Genomic DNA, 17,704 nt, shown 5'->3' on the forward strand with positions numbered 1-17,704 from the left:
CTCAAACCACCCTACTGTACCGAAACCTGCTGATAAATATTTCCCACTAGAGAGAGGAGGGCAAAGTTGTTCTAATTAATTATAACTAACTAAATAACTAAAACAAAAATGTAAAAATAAAATTAGTTAACTGAAACTAACTTCATAGGAGCAGGATTTAAATCTTTAAGTTATGGTAAGAAATTAGTATTTGAAAGAGAGTATCTAATGTTATGTCTGAAAGAGGGTGGGTGTTGAATGTGTTCTTTTGTTATTATGTTTGGTAATGGAAAAAAGGAAAATATCTACAATTTACTGTCTGTAAATTTATTGTGGATTATGCTAAAAAATACAATAAAAACACTTAAAAAAAACGAACTAAATAACTCAAACTAAAATGTAAAAATAATTTTAGTTTACTGAAACTAAATAAAAACTAGGCATTACAAAAAACAAAAACAAAAACTAACTGAAACTTAATCCTGTGCTTACAAAGCTAACTAAAATTACATAATATTAGAGACAAAATCTACTGATATGGACACTCAAGCCTGGAGATAGTAAAATGAACTGATTTCACTGAAGAAGACTTTACACAATTGTGAATGTAATTCTGGAGTCTTATACTAATACAAAAATTGATTAAATTAAATAAACGGTCTCATCCCTGTCCACAATGCAGAAAAAAAACAAGAGTTACACTAAAACTAGTAAAAACTAAACTCAAACAAAGCATTTTTGCCAAATAAAAACTAAACGAACACAGCAACATTAACAACGAATAAAAAATACACTGAAATTTAAAACGGACAGTAAAAACCTAAAAAAAGAAACCAATGAAAAATCCAAAATATCATAACCTTCAAGGAGAATTTGAATGATGATGTAGATTACTCCAGGTTTTTTTTTTTTTTTTTTTTTTTTTTACATAATATGACTCATTATGTTGTAAGTCCCTCAATCTGTTTGCTCATGTCTTATCTGTTGCATAATCATATCTGACAACATAATAAATTACTATATGGTGGTAGAGGCAGTTTGTTAAAACTCAGAATGTATCCTTACAGCTCCTAGTAGTAAGTTGAATGAACACAGGAATTTTTAAAAAAGACACCTCCCCTCGAAGTGATGTTGTTTTCGTGCTTTTGTGGTCATCTGTATTATGTGGTGAATGCCAAGGTCTTGAATGATTTGAATCTGTCTTTTTATGTTTTTTATAAAAGTGGCAGGGGTAGAAATTATTATAACTTCAACCTTAACCTTTTTGAACAGAAAAAGTAAAAATAATTCTCTAAAGATATTTTTCTGTTTTAGATTTTTGTTTTATCTTTTTTTTTTTTGCTTTTCTTGATTATAATCTTTTGTACATTTTTTGAATATTTCCTAAGATGTTGTAAATGAAACAAGTAAGTCTTTGTTTTAACAACGCTTAAAGATGAGTTGTTTTTAAAAACAACGGACTTGAGGTTAAAATGAATAAGAGAAAACCATTATTGTAAGCATTTTTTGCATGGAATTTCAATTAACAAAAATTAAGGGGGCTGATTTCATATAAGAGATTACCACCAAAACTGCCTAAGGTTAACACATAAGTCAACAAGAAAAACTTTGGAGAGATTATGATAATGTAAATTCCTCACTGGCTTCCACAGTGAGGAAAAAAAGAAACCAAATTAAAATTCTTTGCAGAGGAAAACAGCATGTTTGAATAATTATACCACATCAATGACAGGAGATCAGACAAGCAGAGAAAGAAATATACTTGTCAAACGGAGACGATTTTCAAGAACAAGTAATTAAAAAGGAAAACAGAAGGACATGCATGGGTGAAGTCAGGCAGATGAGAAACAAATACATTTTAACAGGCAAGAAAACAGAAAAACATGTTTCATGCAGGCATGAGAACAACAGAAGTAAGACTTAAAGAGTATCTCTGTCCATCTTAAAAAATAATAATAGTGATGCTATTCCTCAGTTTGGTGATATTATAGTCTCACAATAATAGATTCAGTATACCAACTAATACTTGATAAAGATTTCACAAAAATATCCTAAAATTAAAATATTTAAAAACAATACACTGCCTGCTTACAGAATGTAGTATTCAGTCATGACCTGTGTACTGCAGTACTGACAGAATCTGACCAATAACCAGTAGCTATTGTAGATAAATTTAGACAATGTTCCAGTTTATTCCACCAAAATTACAATGGCATTTATGTTGACTGATACTAAGATCAGGATTCTTATATAAATCACTTTGTGCTTGAAGTTCAAATGATTTCATACATTTATTGTGCTTGCTCTGAGGGGCAACGACCAAGTAATAAGTAAGGCAAGTTATTTTTCAGTGTTCCAGGTCTGAGCCCTCAAAACCAGTGTAGCTCCACATGACAGAGGTAATTTTACCTTTCTGTATTTATCAATAGTGGCCTGTTTGTCAACTTCTTTAGCCCTTGCACTTTTTCAAACTAGTCCCAAAATGTGACCTCTGCTCCTCATTAAAAGTAAAGCGAGAGCTGCTAATTCGGGCAGAGCAAGATTGTTTTGATCGTCATATCTGCAACCTAAAGTGGATGAAAAAGAGACGTAGAGGTGGCAATCAAAAGAGAGTGGGCATAGCTACAGACAAAGGAAGAAGATACACAGAGAAATAAGATGTTATTGTCTGATGGTTTTATAGCAACTACACTCTTAGAAGCATGCCAACATCTCTGCACATATGAAGGAAGGTTCTATATTTGGTTTGAGTAAGGGATATTATTGGTCTGGTATCGGTATCAGCAGATATCAACATTTCTGCAGATTTTTACTTCTGAGTGGCTGTATGGCGTCACAGGGGTTGCCTCACAGGAGTTTGTATGTTCTCCCCATGCATTCATGGGTTCTCTCCTGGTGCTCCAGCTTCCTTCCACTGCCAAAAACCCCAATGCTCGTTAGATCAATTGGTGACTCTAAATTGGCCGTAGGTGCCTGGTTTCTGTCTGTATATGTCAGTCCTGTGACTGACTGGCGACCAGCCCAGGGTGTACCCCGCCTCTAGCCCAGTGACAGCTGAGATAGGCTCCAGTCCCCCGTGACCCCTAATGGGATAAGGGGTACAGAAAATGGAATGGAATTTACATCCGATATTTTGCCTGTGTATTTCAGCATCGACTGTAAAATTTGTCCATATATACTAATAAATTAGTGGAGTTTTAGGCTGAGCCAACAGACCTATGTCAGCTGAAGTTGTTTTCTTTATTTATCCTTAATACTTATCTTCAAACTATCTTAAAACTTTAAAGTGTTTTTCAGGACTTAAGTTTGTTTCCTTGGTCATTCTCAAACCTTAAAAGTGTGTCCAAAAGGACTGAAATTTCTTGTCCAAAAAGAATATTTAAATACCGCTATCAATATCGGTATCAGCTAAAATGAACCTGTAATTATGGGCACACTGGATATCGGCAAAAATCCAATATTGTGCATCCCTAGTTTAAGTAATGCAGAAGACAAAGGAGTGCTTATTGCTCCCTGCTCTGTGTCTGCTCCACCTGCTGTCACAGTTTAATTTAGTGGTTGGCAAAAATACTTCATTTAGCCTCTTAAGCACCTTCTGAAAATGCACACAATAATGTCAGTTTCTGTTACAGGACGATAGCGAGTAGAGGACAGAGACAGCAATGGCACTTAGTCCTTAAAGTTTTTCTTTATGCCCACAGACTGATGACTGCTTTACAGGACCGTACAGACTAACCCATAAAATAAAAACAAACCACATCCAGAAAAAAAAAAATCATTACCAACATTTATTCCTGGATTATTGATGACGAAAATCATGTTTTTTATTTGGGGTCACCATTATTTTTAGAAAAATCTTAGCTATTTTGCCTTTTAGACTATTAACAGTGTCTCTAATCAAAGTACGTCTCCAGTGGCTCTCTAATGTGCAGGCTGGAAATCACAAAATAACTGGATAAAGCAGTTATGGTGTCCATGAGGCCATTTTTTGTTGCCATGTCACCGAGCAGGTTTCAATAGAGTTTGATTTTCACCGATATCATATTGAAATCTTAAATTCTAGGGTTGTGACAAAACTGAAAATAAACCTTGATAAATCACTCAGCATTAATAAGACTTTCCTTGAAAAACATTCAATAATACCAAAATACTTATTCCAACATATCTGAAATGAAATAAAGCATTTGGAGTTGGTGCTACAACATGCATTTATCATCCTAACTCAAATGCAAACATCAAATATTGCACAGTTCCAGGAGAAAGATGCATTTACTATACAAAACTTTTTCGAAACAGATAATCATCCCAGGTCAAAAATGGAAGGACTGTATGGTCTGATGAGCCACATGCATTTATCCCTTCATGAATTTAAAATGGGGAAATTGACAGAAAGAAATGAAACACTCTGCATTAAGTTGCAGCTTCTGACAGAAGTACACAGAATTAAAGTTTCCAGGCAGACAGGGACGCAGGCAGACAGGTAGTGCAAAGATTGTGTACCTGCCAGCTGGTCGGCAAGGGGGGGTAGTAAAGGGTGGTGGTGGTGAAGGAGGACAGGAAGAGGCGGAGCCAGAGCAGGAGCACTCTTAGCACTGCGGATAAAGGCTGAGGACAGCAGAGAATCCCCCGTAGAACAGCTACGCAGGGCTGAAGAAGTGGGAAGAATAGATAGAAGAGAGACAGAATAAAGGGGAGGAGTATGAGACAGAAGAAGAAAGCAAAGACGGCACCGAGAGAAGGACACATCCGGAGAAAAGATGGTTTGTTGAGGTGAGAGATATGTTGGGGAAAGGAGTGGAAGAAAGGTGGATTATTGGACAGTAGGAATTAAAATAATAAGAGATGCAAAACCAGAAAAAGGTTGGGGGTTAAAGAGAAAATAAACAACAATGGGAATAAAGTAGAGTTTGCAATAGTGCAAGAAGGAAAAGAATAACACAAAGTAACATTATTTGTGAGATAAAGACAAAGCATGGGGAGATCAAATAGGAGAGAGGGCAGTGTAAAAAAGAATAAAGTCCAAGGGTGGATGTAGAGGGACAGAGACGGAGAAGGTGAAGGAGGAGTGAAAGAGGGTTAGTTCTGGAGGAAAGTCCGAGAGACAGTGAGAAGCCGGTGGCAGCTTTTCACCCTGCACAGCTCAAATCTCCTCTTAAGGCATTACACAGGTTATCTACATTGTTCAGTGCTCATCAGATATCATTGAAACTTTCAGTGGCTACAACATAATCTTCAGGTTTGAAAGAGTTGATCGTCAAATATGCAAAAAAAAATTAATAAACATCAGTACAGTGCTCACAATGATTATGCTATATTTTTGTTCAGTCGTAGACTGGAAAAAGTGTTTCTTTTTTGAGTTATTCTTTTGAAGGAGGAACCAGCAATGTATACTATGGCATGGCTTTGATGCAGAAGTACAAATCAGGCTAATAAGGGACCAACATATGAGCACATGAAGATAAAGTATTTCTCTCTTGCTCAGTTTGAGACCAATTAAATTTGGTGCACAACCACACCTGGCCTCAGTGGGCAGCTTACTGTTCTACTTCTTTTAGAACTGTCCTTATTATTATTTTTTTAATACATCTACACACCTTTCAATCCTGTTATTTCAGAATGCTGTTTCATCATTCCAGTTTTTGCCAGTATCAGTTAGCAAAGGTACTCAGATTACAAAATAAACATCTGAATCATAGCATTAGAGTTAGTTATATCTTCTGAGCTGCAATCTGTGTCCAAATTTGGGCTGATTTTCAACAATATGTCTTTATTTGTCTTGTTTATTTAAAATTATACTTATGTCCAAAGCTGAAAACTGTGCACAAGAAACTTCCTAGTGAGGAGGAATGACAGTAAGCATTCCCCATGCATTCCTTTAGCATAAAAGTAGGAGACTTCAGATCATATATGACCGTTTAGAAAAAACTGGAATCTATCACTGAGAAACGCAATGGGGGAAAGGTGTTTCCCACTCTAATTCTCACCACAACAAATCACCTTGAGGAGGGGTACTGACCTACAGTCTTCTGGCGAACAATACTCCTGGCTTTTTCAATGCCTGGCGAACCAGCGGTGGTGGCGCTGCGCTGCCTCATGGCTGCTGCCTGGCCTGGTTGGTCTCTGCTCCAACCTTTGGAGAAGGACCGATCCACAATCTGCCGCTGGCCTTCTGAGCCTATACCTGGAGAAGATTAATCCATTGGGACATGCACAGTTAAACTGTACACACAGCACATCTAAACATTTACCCTTTCATTAATATCCCAATTCTTCTTTGAATGCTGTAATTTTTGCTTTACAATTTATAACCAGACAATAAATTTCTCTGCATTTTTCCTTTCATCTTCTGATATTTACAAAATTTACAGACATTAAATCATTTCAAAATTGACTTTTGAAAATGCTGCTGCCAGGTCTAAAGTCTCCAGGTTTATTGCTAAGCATGTACAGGAAGAAGTCAATGGAAAATTTGCGAATAAGACTAAGTTCTAAAACAATGCCTACACACTCATTAGGAGAGGAATTTTGTAAAGAAATGTAGAAGTGTGGACATTCAGTTCCAATGGCAGGGCATTCATCATAAATCCAATGAAGACTGTAACATTCTCTCAAAGATGACCAACCTTTTCCTTTATGTTTCTTCTGTTTTTGTTCGCTGAGTTTATCCAAAGGGAGCTCGTTCAGATCCACACTGTACAAGTTCCTGGCCAACACCTAAGACAGACATACACACTGATTTAACTCTTATTCTTAAGCTAACACATTGATGAAGACAATAGCAAAACATGTATCTGTCTGACTGTGACTGGTGTTTAAGGCTAAAAGCTTAATAATCAGAAAAATATCTATGAAAAGTTTTGAAGTCACCGGTCCCATTAAGAGAGAACATCCACAGAAACAGAAAAGAAGCCAGAACATCCTTCTTTCAAGGTTTCTTCTACCTTACCAATGAGCATTATAATGTGTTTAACAGTAAACAAATGGAAAAATATACATGTAATCATTTATCTAACATCAGTGAGTCTACACAGTCAGTCTGAAAGTAATCACTGGATAAGTTAATTAAGGTTAAGTACCTTTGTGAGGGTCTCCATGGTGAGTGACCACTCAGTGACCAGTTCATCCCAGCAGGTTAGAGAGGACAGAACTGAGAGGAGGTCGTCCCACAGTTCTCTGCTGATGTAGACGTTAAGATTTCCCTTAATCCAGGCAACTATCAGTGTCTGTACAGTAAGAGATGGAGGAAAAAATGACAGTTGCATTCATGCTAAAACTTTAAGCTAAGTATTTGCCTGCTGAGCAGTGTTAATTTTGTCAACTAAACCTATTCATTGACAGTCTTTTTTTCAAGATTATAACTAGACTAAGACTAACAAAAATAGATCTGTGATGACTAAAACTGACAAAAAGTAAGTTTAGTTTTCGCCAGGATGACTAAAACTAGACTAATATGTAATGTAGTTTTCGTCGAACATTAAAAACCTGTGATATTTTTCTACTGGTGGTAAATCTGTCAAAAAACAATAAATGCTTGGACAAAAAGTAAAGACTAAAATGTGAGAACGTTTTATGGACTAAAACAAGACTAAAAAGTTTTTGAGTTTTTGTCGACTAAAACTAGACTAAAACTAAAAAGGGTAAAAATGACTAAAATGTGACTAAAGTCAGAAGACATTTCATCTAAAGACTAAAACTAAGACTAAAATTAAAAATAGCTGCCAAAATTAACACTGCTGCTGAGACATGCCAGAATCAACTCATTCAGAAAATGACTTCACATAAAAAAATCACAATAACATTTTGTTGAAAGCACAACTGTTTACAAAGATAATTGACTGTGTTTCAAACTGCTAATTTCTAACTACTGAATCAAATACAAGGTTAATAGACAAAAGAAGTAACCCATTAGACAAACTGATCTGTTATCATTAAACATGAGTGAGAAATGCTGGCAAAGTAATAAACAAAGGTAACAGTACTGGCCCTGATTTTCACACCCAGTGCATCTCCAATGTAGCACAACTTTTACAAAATATCTTTTTGATGCAAACTGAATAGAAAATCATCAAACTTTGCATTGAATACACTCTAGTAACTACGTCGAAATGTGAAACCTGTGATCATTTTTGCAGATTCGGCTGATTGTTTTCACACGTTTCTGTTGTTACTTGCTAAATACTGAATTTAACATGAAAAACAGCTTTTAATCGTCAAAGTCTCTCTTTTTTACTGGTGGTCTTTCACTTTGACTGTGTTGGAAAATAAAAAATGTACCCAGTGTTGTAGTTAACTACAGTTAATTCTAAAATTTTAGACCAACACTGTCTCTGAGGAACAGTGTAGATGGTAAGAGGCCTTACAATGCAGTCTGGTGGGGTATTCAGATTACTTTTAAGATGTGAAGAGAAACACCGTAAGTTCTGCAATGTATGTAATAGTTATTTAGTTATTCTTTTTCATAAAAGTCATTCGATGATGAAAAGCAATTTTCCTCTTACCTTCTGTTGCCAAAAAGTCAAAATCCCCAAAGTATCAACAGGATTTGTTTCTCTCCTACTTGATGGCATATAGCAGAAGATACACCTACAGCTGTGTTAGTATGTATTTGTAGCTAGCTGATTTAAGTCAGATGTCAGAAAATACAGGATTTACTTTAAGGAAATATCCTCAATGTTTAGAAATTTTGGGATGAAAGAGACAAGAACAAAAACAAAAGGGTGTTATATAATTTTCATTAAAACAGCTGTGCCTAACACTGCATGCCTCAGACTCCAAGTCTGTTGCCATACTGTTTGCATGGTAAAGAACTATACAGATTATATAAATGTCAGAGACAATTCTTTATCCTTTTATCACTCTAAATGAATTATTACAGAATTATCTGTCTGGTGCCAGTGAGTAAAATACCTAACCTAACATGGTGATTGTGATTTACCTGAAAGAGAGGCCCAGCCAGTCTGCCTGACAGTGTGTTGTTCTTCTTGCCATGAGGCATGATGGATGGAGGTCTCTTCATCACCGACTCTGTCACCCTCAGCAGAACTAATAAGATCTGCTCCCTGTAAACAAATATATTAAAGAACAAGCAAATGAGAAAATATCTTCACCTTCATGATTCTCTTACACTCACACAGCGTTTCATGATGTCTGCCAGTGTTTGCCATCAACTGATCAATTTTGCTGATCAGGTGCCGTGCAGCTTCTTCTTCTTCTTACCATGTCTTCTGGTCCATGGTCTCATGCATGACGAGGCTGCGGTAGATGTTCAGGACTCGCTTGCACATATCAACATGCTCCTCTAAAAGGATTTTGATGTCGTTGGCTGGCTCCAAGAGGAAAACATTTGAGGAGTGGGTGATAAATACCTGAAAAGAAGACACACAATATGGATGTAAAACAGATCAACTATTTCTTAGGGATAACCCAACAACCCTGGGAGTTCAGGAATGTGTATGAAATGAAATACCTGTAGTGTAGTCTGAACTCCAGCATGAACACTGTACTCCAACAATTCACTGTCCACAGCTTTGTTCATTCCCTGAGAAAGAGATTAAATAAGCACACACTTACCATCTAAGCTGAATGGAGATGGAATATATAATTTCATTGACACTGCTTAACACTGATTTTAAGAAGCGCACTTCTTGTTATCACCTTTTGTCTAAAACGGGAATGATCATGACAGATGTCATGTTTTCGAAAATACTTCTATGAAGCAAAACATATTTTTTATACTGGCAATCTAGTAGTCCATGTCCTGTCATAAGTGAAGGCAAATCTTTATTAAACGTTCTTGTCTTATTAGGGGCTAAAGCATCAAAATATAGGGCTTGATTATCATACATGTGCAAAAACAACTGCATGAGGACCAATTTTAACCCCTTCATAAAGAACATTTCATATGCCTTACCTCTAACTTTGGCACTATAAGAACAGACTCTTTTATTAGTCATTCTTCACCTCATCGTCCTTGTCTCCATGCTGAGAGCCTGAATCCAGACTGCCGCCTGAGGCTATGGGGTAGGGGCCCTCTTCTGGCTCTTTCATAAACACTGGCCTGTCCTCCATGGAGATCCACTCCTGATAAACACGGACAACTTTACGCATCGCTGCAGCTTCGCACATGGGTAGTAGAAATGCCTGTATTTGTAGAGACAAGTAGAAATTTTTAGTTCAAAAATTAAAATACAGCCATAGAAGACTGATTTGTTCAAAGAGCTGACCTTAGGATACTGTACTGAAAATGTAAAACATCATTTCTACTTCACCTGTCTAAAGATCTCTGTGATGAAGTTGACATTGGTTCTGGAGCACGTCAGCACCCTCCTCACCACCTCCATGTCAGTCAGCTGCTCTTCATCCATGGAGCAGAGTGAGGAGGAGCTCGGCTCTCTCTCTGTCAGTGTGGAAGTGTTGGAGTGGCTTTGTTCAGGTTCACCCCCAGTCCCTGCACCTCCAGACATCCCCAAGCTGCCTCCCCCTGATCCAGATGAGCCTCCGCTTCCTTCCAGGTGGCTGTCAGACCGAATACCACCTCCAGCACTGTCTTCTGAGCTGCCTGCAGAGCGAGCTGCCAGTCCAGCTGCAGCTCGCTGCAAGGCAGAATCATGCAATGGTCAAACAATAAAATTAGAAAATAGCTAAAATCCTTTCAAAAAGGGTCTCTTTTGCAAATTCTAAGTTGATTGTTCATGTTTTCAGTCTGCTGTCTTTCAATCTCTTTAGGTATTCTGTCCATTAATCTTTTGCAGTTTCTATTTTCAGCACCTGTAGTTGAGAATGATTTTGTCTGGAATTATTACTGTTAGTCTGTATTATGGGAATTTTTCTTATAATAAGCTTGTTGCTCTGACAGCTAGGGGGAATCTGGTAACCAGCTTTTCTGCAGTCAAATTCCCCACGTTAGTAATACTACTGATCATATCTTATCATCATCAAAACCATGTGATTACTATGCTTTAATACCATGGTCAATACTGTCAGGACACCATGCAACAGAAGTTTTATACTGGGGCGAATAGAAAATAATGCCACAGGTATGGAAGTAAGAAGGCTCTCAGGGACTAGGAGACATCACTGTCTCTTTCCTCTGCTATTCTGCATCTTTCTACATGTTTGTGTGGACATGTCTAATTCCTCTAGAGCATAACTCCAACAAGATCATTATTATTACCAATAACATCTCAGTTCTCTGCATCACTGTTTTGTTTCCTACCACCTGCTCTACTTCTCTCTACTTAATGTCAGTGTCTAGCACCCACTGCTGCAGCCCCCCCCCCCGTGGCAACTGTATTTCATCACTGATACTTTCAGCACTATTAAATATAAAAACAATGGAAACTGTATCATTTAAACATGTATTATTGAAAAAGTATCAAAGTATAAAAAAGGGCAGCCTTATTAGCAAATAATCTATGCTAATCCACATTTGGTATGATTTTTATACATTTACTTATTATATGTTCATATTTTAACATGTATGCAAACAAAAAGTGCATCATCAAGATTGCTAATTTGATTTTTTACATTCAAAAAAACTTGGTAATATGATTTCAGTGTGATCTATCAGTACTTTTTGAACATTTTCAGCACATAGTTACAATATTGTGAAATTTCACCAATGCAAAATCTCTATAAACAGCTAACTTGTGGATTATTCCTTAGTTTTTGAGTATTTTCTAAAGCAGGAATTTATTTCATAACTGGAGTAAAAGAAAGTCTAGACACTCAATGCCAAATGTATTTTTTAATGAATGATAGGGTGGAAAATAGTCAAGAATTTACAGACTGCTATAATGAAACAGACCATGCTTTACTGTTGTTCAAGTGAATTTTATCCCTTTCTGTAAACCAGTGGTTCCCAACCTGGGGTCCGGGCACCCCTTGGGGGGTTGCCAGAGATCTCAGGAGGGTGCGCGGGACCCTGTCTGCTCTGACATTGTCAAAAGTAGATGTACATTATTATAGTACAGTATTTTTTGAAAACCATGTTTAGAAACTAATGTATAGAGCCAACCTTAAAGATGAAAAAATGAACAGAATCTGTTCAATTTTATACAAAAACATCGATATTTTCAGATAAACACCTGAATTTTAAAGATTATAAAGTCAAATATATACAAGAAATCAAACTCAGAATTTCAGGGTTTAAAAAGTCAGAAATTTAGTAGAAAAAAACTTTAACTTTTCAAGATTAAAAAGTCATAAATTTTGACACTAGAGATTTAAAAAAATCATGTTTTAATATTTGAAATGACAATATCATAATATAAAAAAAATTACAAGAAAACTGACAACAGCATTTAGATTTTCGATTTTGTAGTCTCAGAAATCTCATGTTTTGGTTCAGGTACATTTACAACTTTAAAGGTATAAAAAAGGAATTTCTTCTTTAAATTAAGAACTTTTTAGACTTAAGAACTGAGAGTTTCTTCTATAAAATTAATAGATCCTCTTCACCGTCATAATAATGGATAGTTCATACATAGATATTTTGTTAAGAACAAATGTTCTTAACAAAAAAAGAAAATTGATGTTTAATTTTTCCAAGTGGGTCCTGGGGGGGGCTTAGTTTTTCTTAGATATGAGGGTGGGGGTCCTGAAGAAAAAAAGGTTGGGAACCACTGCTCTAGACAATGAAATTTAAAGACAATATACCGTAGGACAGCACTGATAATGTAATTTCTTTTAACACGATTGTGTTAACACAAAATCTAGAAAAATGCTTGGCAGTACATTCTTGTATATAAAAAAAACAAACAAAAAAAAACATCCTGCATGTTGAAGAAACTGGTTTTTCATGTTTGGGTTGGCACAAAAATTAAACACGACAGTGCTCTCATCAGCCACTGTTGTCTTCAGCAGTACTGAAAGTTGCTTTTTCTCTAATTTTACTGCAAAGGAGTTGCACTACTAAGATGGGCCATTTACAGTTTGCTGAGGTTACAGAATTAACCACTCTGCTGATTACTCTGCTACTTAATATCAGATTATCTGGCTCCAACTAGCTCTGTGAAGGAACACATGCCTACACCTGGCAGCAATTCCATGTACCCTTTAAGCTATTTCCATATTCAATTACCTCAGAGAGTCCCAATGTCTAATTTACAGGCCCATATTTACCCCCTCAGACATGTTGATGTGATCAAGAAAGAAAACACACTTCCTCCTCTCTATGTGTTACCTGTATGTTCTTTGGGACGCTCTCTCCTTCTGTTCCTGGGATGTGGGTTTGTGCGTTGGGTCGCGGCTCGAGCCAGAAGGAAACCAGCCAGCGGATGAAGATGACCCTGGCCTGAAGGAAACTCTCCTTAGTACAGTACAGTGGTTCACCGGCATCTTGCTCCCTTCGCACGACACTGTAGTACGGCTTAGGACGCATTGGAGGGACATCTGCACAGTGAGAGGTAAACCTTATTTTAAATGATGTAGGGGAACAGTAACATACTGTATGACTTAAAAAAGCTAAAGGGTTAAAAGTAGCAATTAGAGCTCAATTGTTACTGACCCAGTATCGGGCTGTATAGGCTGGTTTCCATGGCGAAGTTGGGAAAGATGTGAGGAAGATAAAACTTCCTAAAGTGACCAAAAAGGAAGTTAAAGCCACGCTCATGGTTCTCTTTACATCGCCACTCGAGAGATTTGGCCTGGTGGACACACAAAGACAAACAAGCTCATGTCACAAAGAGAACAATGCACACAGAAAAGAGGGTCAAGTGGAGAAGAGCACCATTGTTGTGGGGGAAAACGCTAACAGTGTGTGAAGTATGAGTGTGTATGACAGGAGAAGAGGAAACAGGAATTAAATTGTTTTAAAATGTGTATTTAGAGGAGTTAGTCATAATGTACGGGATTAGATGAAATCTGAATTACTGCTGTGTCTTTTGTTTTTAGAACTAGTAACAATGGTGAAGCATCAGAACATTGCAGGAGTGTAATTATGTAGTGTTAGATGTGTTAGTAAGAAATGATTATTGTACCTGGTTTACCATGTATTTGAGTAGCGCTTCTAAAAAGTAAGCTGTCAGGTCTTCCTGGTTCTTGTCACCTGACTGGGGAGGAACCAATGGAGTGATCTCTTCTGGAGTCACCTGAGCTGCAGGGGGCCAAAAAAAAGAGTTATAATATCTGTCACAATGAAAACTTCCAGAGGTGTTGTTTGTCTAACATGGAATTATTTCTAAATGGTGGAAAACATATAACACCAGGCCAAATCAATGTAACTCTACTGTTTATCTGCATGTTTTCATACTAACTCTCTGTTAAACTCAGTGGTGGGTTGATCAAAGTGTCCAGCGTGCGTGGGGTCCCATGGCAAAGTGGAGCTGGAAAGCCAGGAATCAGACAGGCAAACATGCAGAGCTGCTCCCGTTCAGCGTGACTCTGCAGTGCCTGCATCCACAGCAAGAACAAACGCACACCCTCACGACGGATCTAAAAGGTAGAAGAGATGCAAAGAGGGTAGAAGACCATTACAATCTGATTATAATACTTATATATTTTTTTTCAATTTCAGAAGGGATGCATGATGTTGGATTTTTGGCATTATCCCTTATATTGATGCTTCCAAACTCATTCTAGCCAATACTGATACACCATAAACCCTTCATCCTGTTTTATTAAGAACACCAAGCCTCCCCTGTACTAGTATTGACCTGTTAGATCCATTTGTTTTTGAAACAGACATAAATTGAGACAATATCTAATTCTAAAATAAATTATAAATGTCCTCTTCTTAAATATAGACATCCAATATCCTTACACACCAGGTGGACTGTTCTACATATCTACAGCCAGGGATATATTTCCCATCCATCTGGGCCATGTTGGAAGTGGAATTTGGTAAGGGCAGAACCTTCAAAAAAAAAAAAAAACTCCTGAAGGGTGACTCAGTAGGCACACACTGCCGCCAAAGAATAAACTACACCATTGGTTCTTAACTGGTCCAGCCTCAGGGCCCACCAGTTTCTTAAATGACAAATCACAACCAAAATTTCAGAAACTGTTGATAATGGAGCTTTCAGTTGCTAGGACAAATCTGGCAGGTGGTGTTGTGATTGAAAAAGAGTTGGGGCAGTGAATGCTGTAAGATCTATGATGTAACTGTTATATTGCTATCTGTACTAGCATTTGTTTTTATTTTCTCTTCTTTTCGTCCTTGTTATTCGGTTGAAATACGGAGTTATTTATTTATTTTCTATGTATTATAAAGACTTCTTATGAGTTAGATACTGCAGAGAAAGACCCATGGGGAAGGGGAGGGTTTGGGTTTTGAAACTAAGAAGAATAGCTAGTTGCAGGTTTTAATGTTTTTTGTATATTGCTTTTAATTGTCATTATGAATTCATGCAATCTTACTTATATATAAAGATGTATGCCAGCTTTTGTTAAAAATTAATAAAAAGGAAATTGAAAAAAGGAAAAAAAAAAGGTTCAACAAGGCATGCTTATTTTAATGAATAATGCTGCTGTTTAATCTTGTATGGAGCAAAATACATGACCTAAAAGAGAGAGAGTACAAAACTGGCACATTTCACACCCCATTTCCCCACAATTACCGGTAAACTTTTGACCATTCCAGAAGTTGCTTCACTAGAGTGGGAAAAATTGTTTAGTTATTGCATGATTATGAGAGAAATGAGTTGAAATATTGAAAAAATATCTAAATGTATCCATAGCAAATAATAATGTATAGATGCATGTCCATCAAGGACTTGTCATAGGCATTTTGCCTCTTTTTTTCCCAAGACATGCATTTGTGACCCACTGAAAGCAGCTCCATGACCCACTTTTGGGTCCCGACCCACCAGCTGAGAAGCACTGAACTACACAACGCTAGCCCAAGGGGCATCCATTATTATGCCAATTCACAGTTCCTGCCATTTTTGTGGATAAAATGTGTATACAAGAGGCAGCAAGAGGGAAAAAATGACAAGTGTCAAACAAGTGACAAGCTCATTTCTACAGCTTCTTTCTCATTAAATGGCTCTAATTGGTGGGGAGATTCCCTGAGATGATCCTGACAAAGTGTTACCTTATGGAGTGAAGCACTATGGTACATTCGTACATACTGTGGATATGTAGAGCTGTTTATACCATCCGCCATCACTTTGTAAGCTTTACCTGCTGGTACAGATACAGTCAACATTTCATATGAACTCTTTCAAGATCACATGAAAACTTGTTTGTTTTAAAGACAAGAAGAAACCCATGTCTGTAGCCAACTTTTTACACTCTACCTGCTAAGAGGAAACACTCTGTTGTAACTACGCAATGATAAGGAAGTTAACCATGACCAGTTGTTTGATATCACATATGCAGCACACACACATTTCCCTCCTTAATGTCAGATTTTTAACTCAGCTAGCTAAGTGAAAGGATGAAAAGGTAAAGAGTACAAATCTGAGCAGTACCTTTAAAGAGTTCCCAGTGTGTAGCAGCTTCTTGAGGATCAGCCCTAAGAGAGAAAAATGAGACCTTCTGGTTAGTAAAACTTCAACAGAAAGAGTCCCTTAGCTACAGGAAGGAATAATCTTTAATTACACTGTATGATTGAAGGAGATTGTGTAATTAGAGTCAAGTGAATTTTATCCCGAACATGTAAAAGCAACAAAAATGGTCATATACCTTCAGAAGACAAATACAGAATAAATAATGTGTTGAAGAGGAGGTAGAAGTTGCTCAGAAATATGGATTGTAGAATACTACTACATTTTTCACTATCTGAAGACACTTAAGACACTTGAAAGCATTAAAAAGTCTTAAGACAACACACCACAAGGCAACATTTAAGCTGCTTTGAGACACTTCTGGTTCACTGATTAACTTAAACAATGGCAGATATAAAGGGCTGCCAAACTTCAGCAAAACATCTCAAAGAAATTGGTACAGGCCATCAGAATGAAGCCACTGATCCTGCATCATGTGAGAGATGCTAGTTAGAATCCAAATGTTTCCCACATATTTCTGCATTTTAGACATCATGCAGGAGCTGGCCTGAAATTTCGTAATCATTAAAAACAACTGATCACCCAGGTGTCCATATCAATATTGTCTGATCCATTATTTTTGTTTTAAACTGCTTTTATCTTAAAACTTGATATATTGGCCACATTAGGGTCATTACATGAAATGATCCTACAAGAGCAGTAGCACTGAGCAGAACTGGTTGAACTTCATTCAGTAAAAGATGATCTGATATGCTGCACACATGTATATGCAGGACTGTAACATGTGTTTTAGGAATGTAAACAGAGGCTGTGTGTGGTTTTGGGTACGTTACCAATGCTGTGGAACTGCCATCTGCTCTGGATTCTCTCTGGCAGCAACTGGAGAATTTTCTGGGGAGGGAAAAAAGAGTTCCAAACATAGTTTGACATAATTTTTTTACTCTTTTTGTGCTGACTTGAATAGTAATGTGTCTTAATTATTTTCTATTCGGCCTTTCAACTAAAGGTGGGCAACATAACCAGGAATCTACTGTAACTGTTAATAAATAAAGAAGATGATTTCATGTTAGAAAAAAATACCTCTGTATGAGTAAAACCAAGTTTATAAAGAGAGTAATGAGCGATCCATTCCTCATGAACTCGGAATATTGAGAAACCCTACAGTACTTAGTAAAATCTTTAACCATTTCTTTGGTGGACATTTGCTTTGCTCTGACCTGTTTTGAATTCAAAGAGTATGTGGGGCCAAATGAAGGTCAGCAACACACACGATGCCT

General features: G+C 37.0%; 1 protein-coding gene across 7 annotated transcripts in view; it reads right to left on the reverse strand.

Annotated features, from left to right (window-relative positions):
- Nucleotides 1-17,704, reverse strand: part of ralgapa1 (Ral GTPase activating protein catalytic subunit alpha 1) — a 116,591-nt gene that overhangs the window by 89,665 nt on the left and 9,222 nt on the right. For 3 of the 7 annotated variants that reach the window (XM_041812609.1, XM_041812615.1, XM_041812612.1), the window contains exons 4-18: nucleotides 17,261-17,318; nucleotides 16,392-16,435; nucleotides 14,235-14,412; nucleotides 13,959-14,074; nucleotides 13,487-13,625; nucleotides 13,163-13,371; nucleotides 10,248-10,571; nucleotides 9,940-10,119; nucleotides 9,446-9,517; nucleotides 9,196-9,344; nucleotides 8,915-9,038; nucleotides 7,056-7,202; nucleotides 6,603-6,693; nucleotides 5,996-6,160; nucleotides 4,480-4,626 (exon numbers count right to left, since the gene is read on the reverse strand). In XM_041812609.1, coding sequence (XP_041668543.1) covers nucleotides 4,480-4,626; nucleotides 5,996-6,160; nucleotides 6,603-6,693; nucleotides 7,056-7,202; nucleotides 8,915-9,038; nucleotides 9,196-9,344; nucleotides 9,446-9,517; nucleotides 9,940-10,119; nucleotides 10,248-10,571; nucleotides 13,163-13,371; nucleotides 13,487-13,625; nucleotides 13,959-14,074; nucleotides 14,235-14,412; nucleotides 16,392-16,435; nucleotides 17,261-17,318 — 2,143 coding nt within the window. Of the gene's footprint in view, nucleotides 1-4,479; nucleotides 4,627-5,995; nucleotides 6,161-6,602; nucleotides 6,694-7,055; nucleotides 7,203-8,914; nucleotides 9,039-9,195; nucleotides 9,345-9,445; nucleotides 9,518-9,889; nucleotides 10,120-10,247; nucleotides 10,572-13,162; nucleotides 13,372-13,486; nucleotides 13,626-13,958; nucleotides 14,075-14,234; nucleotides 14,413-16,391; nucleotides 16,436-17,260; nucleotides 17,319-17,704 lie in introns of those variants that run through there. The other 4 variants (XM_041812613.1, XM_041812616.1, XM_041812610.1 and 1 more) reach the window with 3 other exon arrangements.

The sequence above is a fragment of the Cheilinus undulatus genome, linkage group 18 (assembly GCF_018320785.1).
Source record: "Cheilinus undulatus linkage group 18, ASM1832078v1, whole genome shotgun sequence".
NCBI lineage: Eukaryota > Metazoa > Chordata > Actinopteri > Labriformes > Labridae > Cheilinus > Cheilinus undulatus.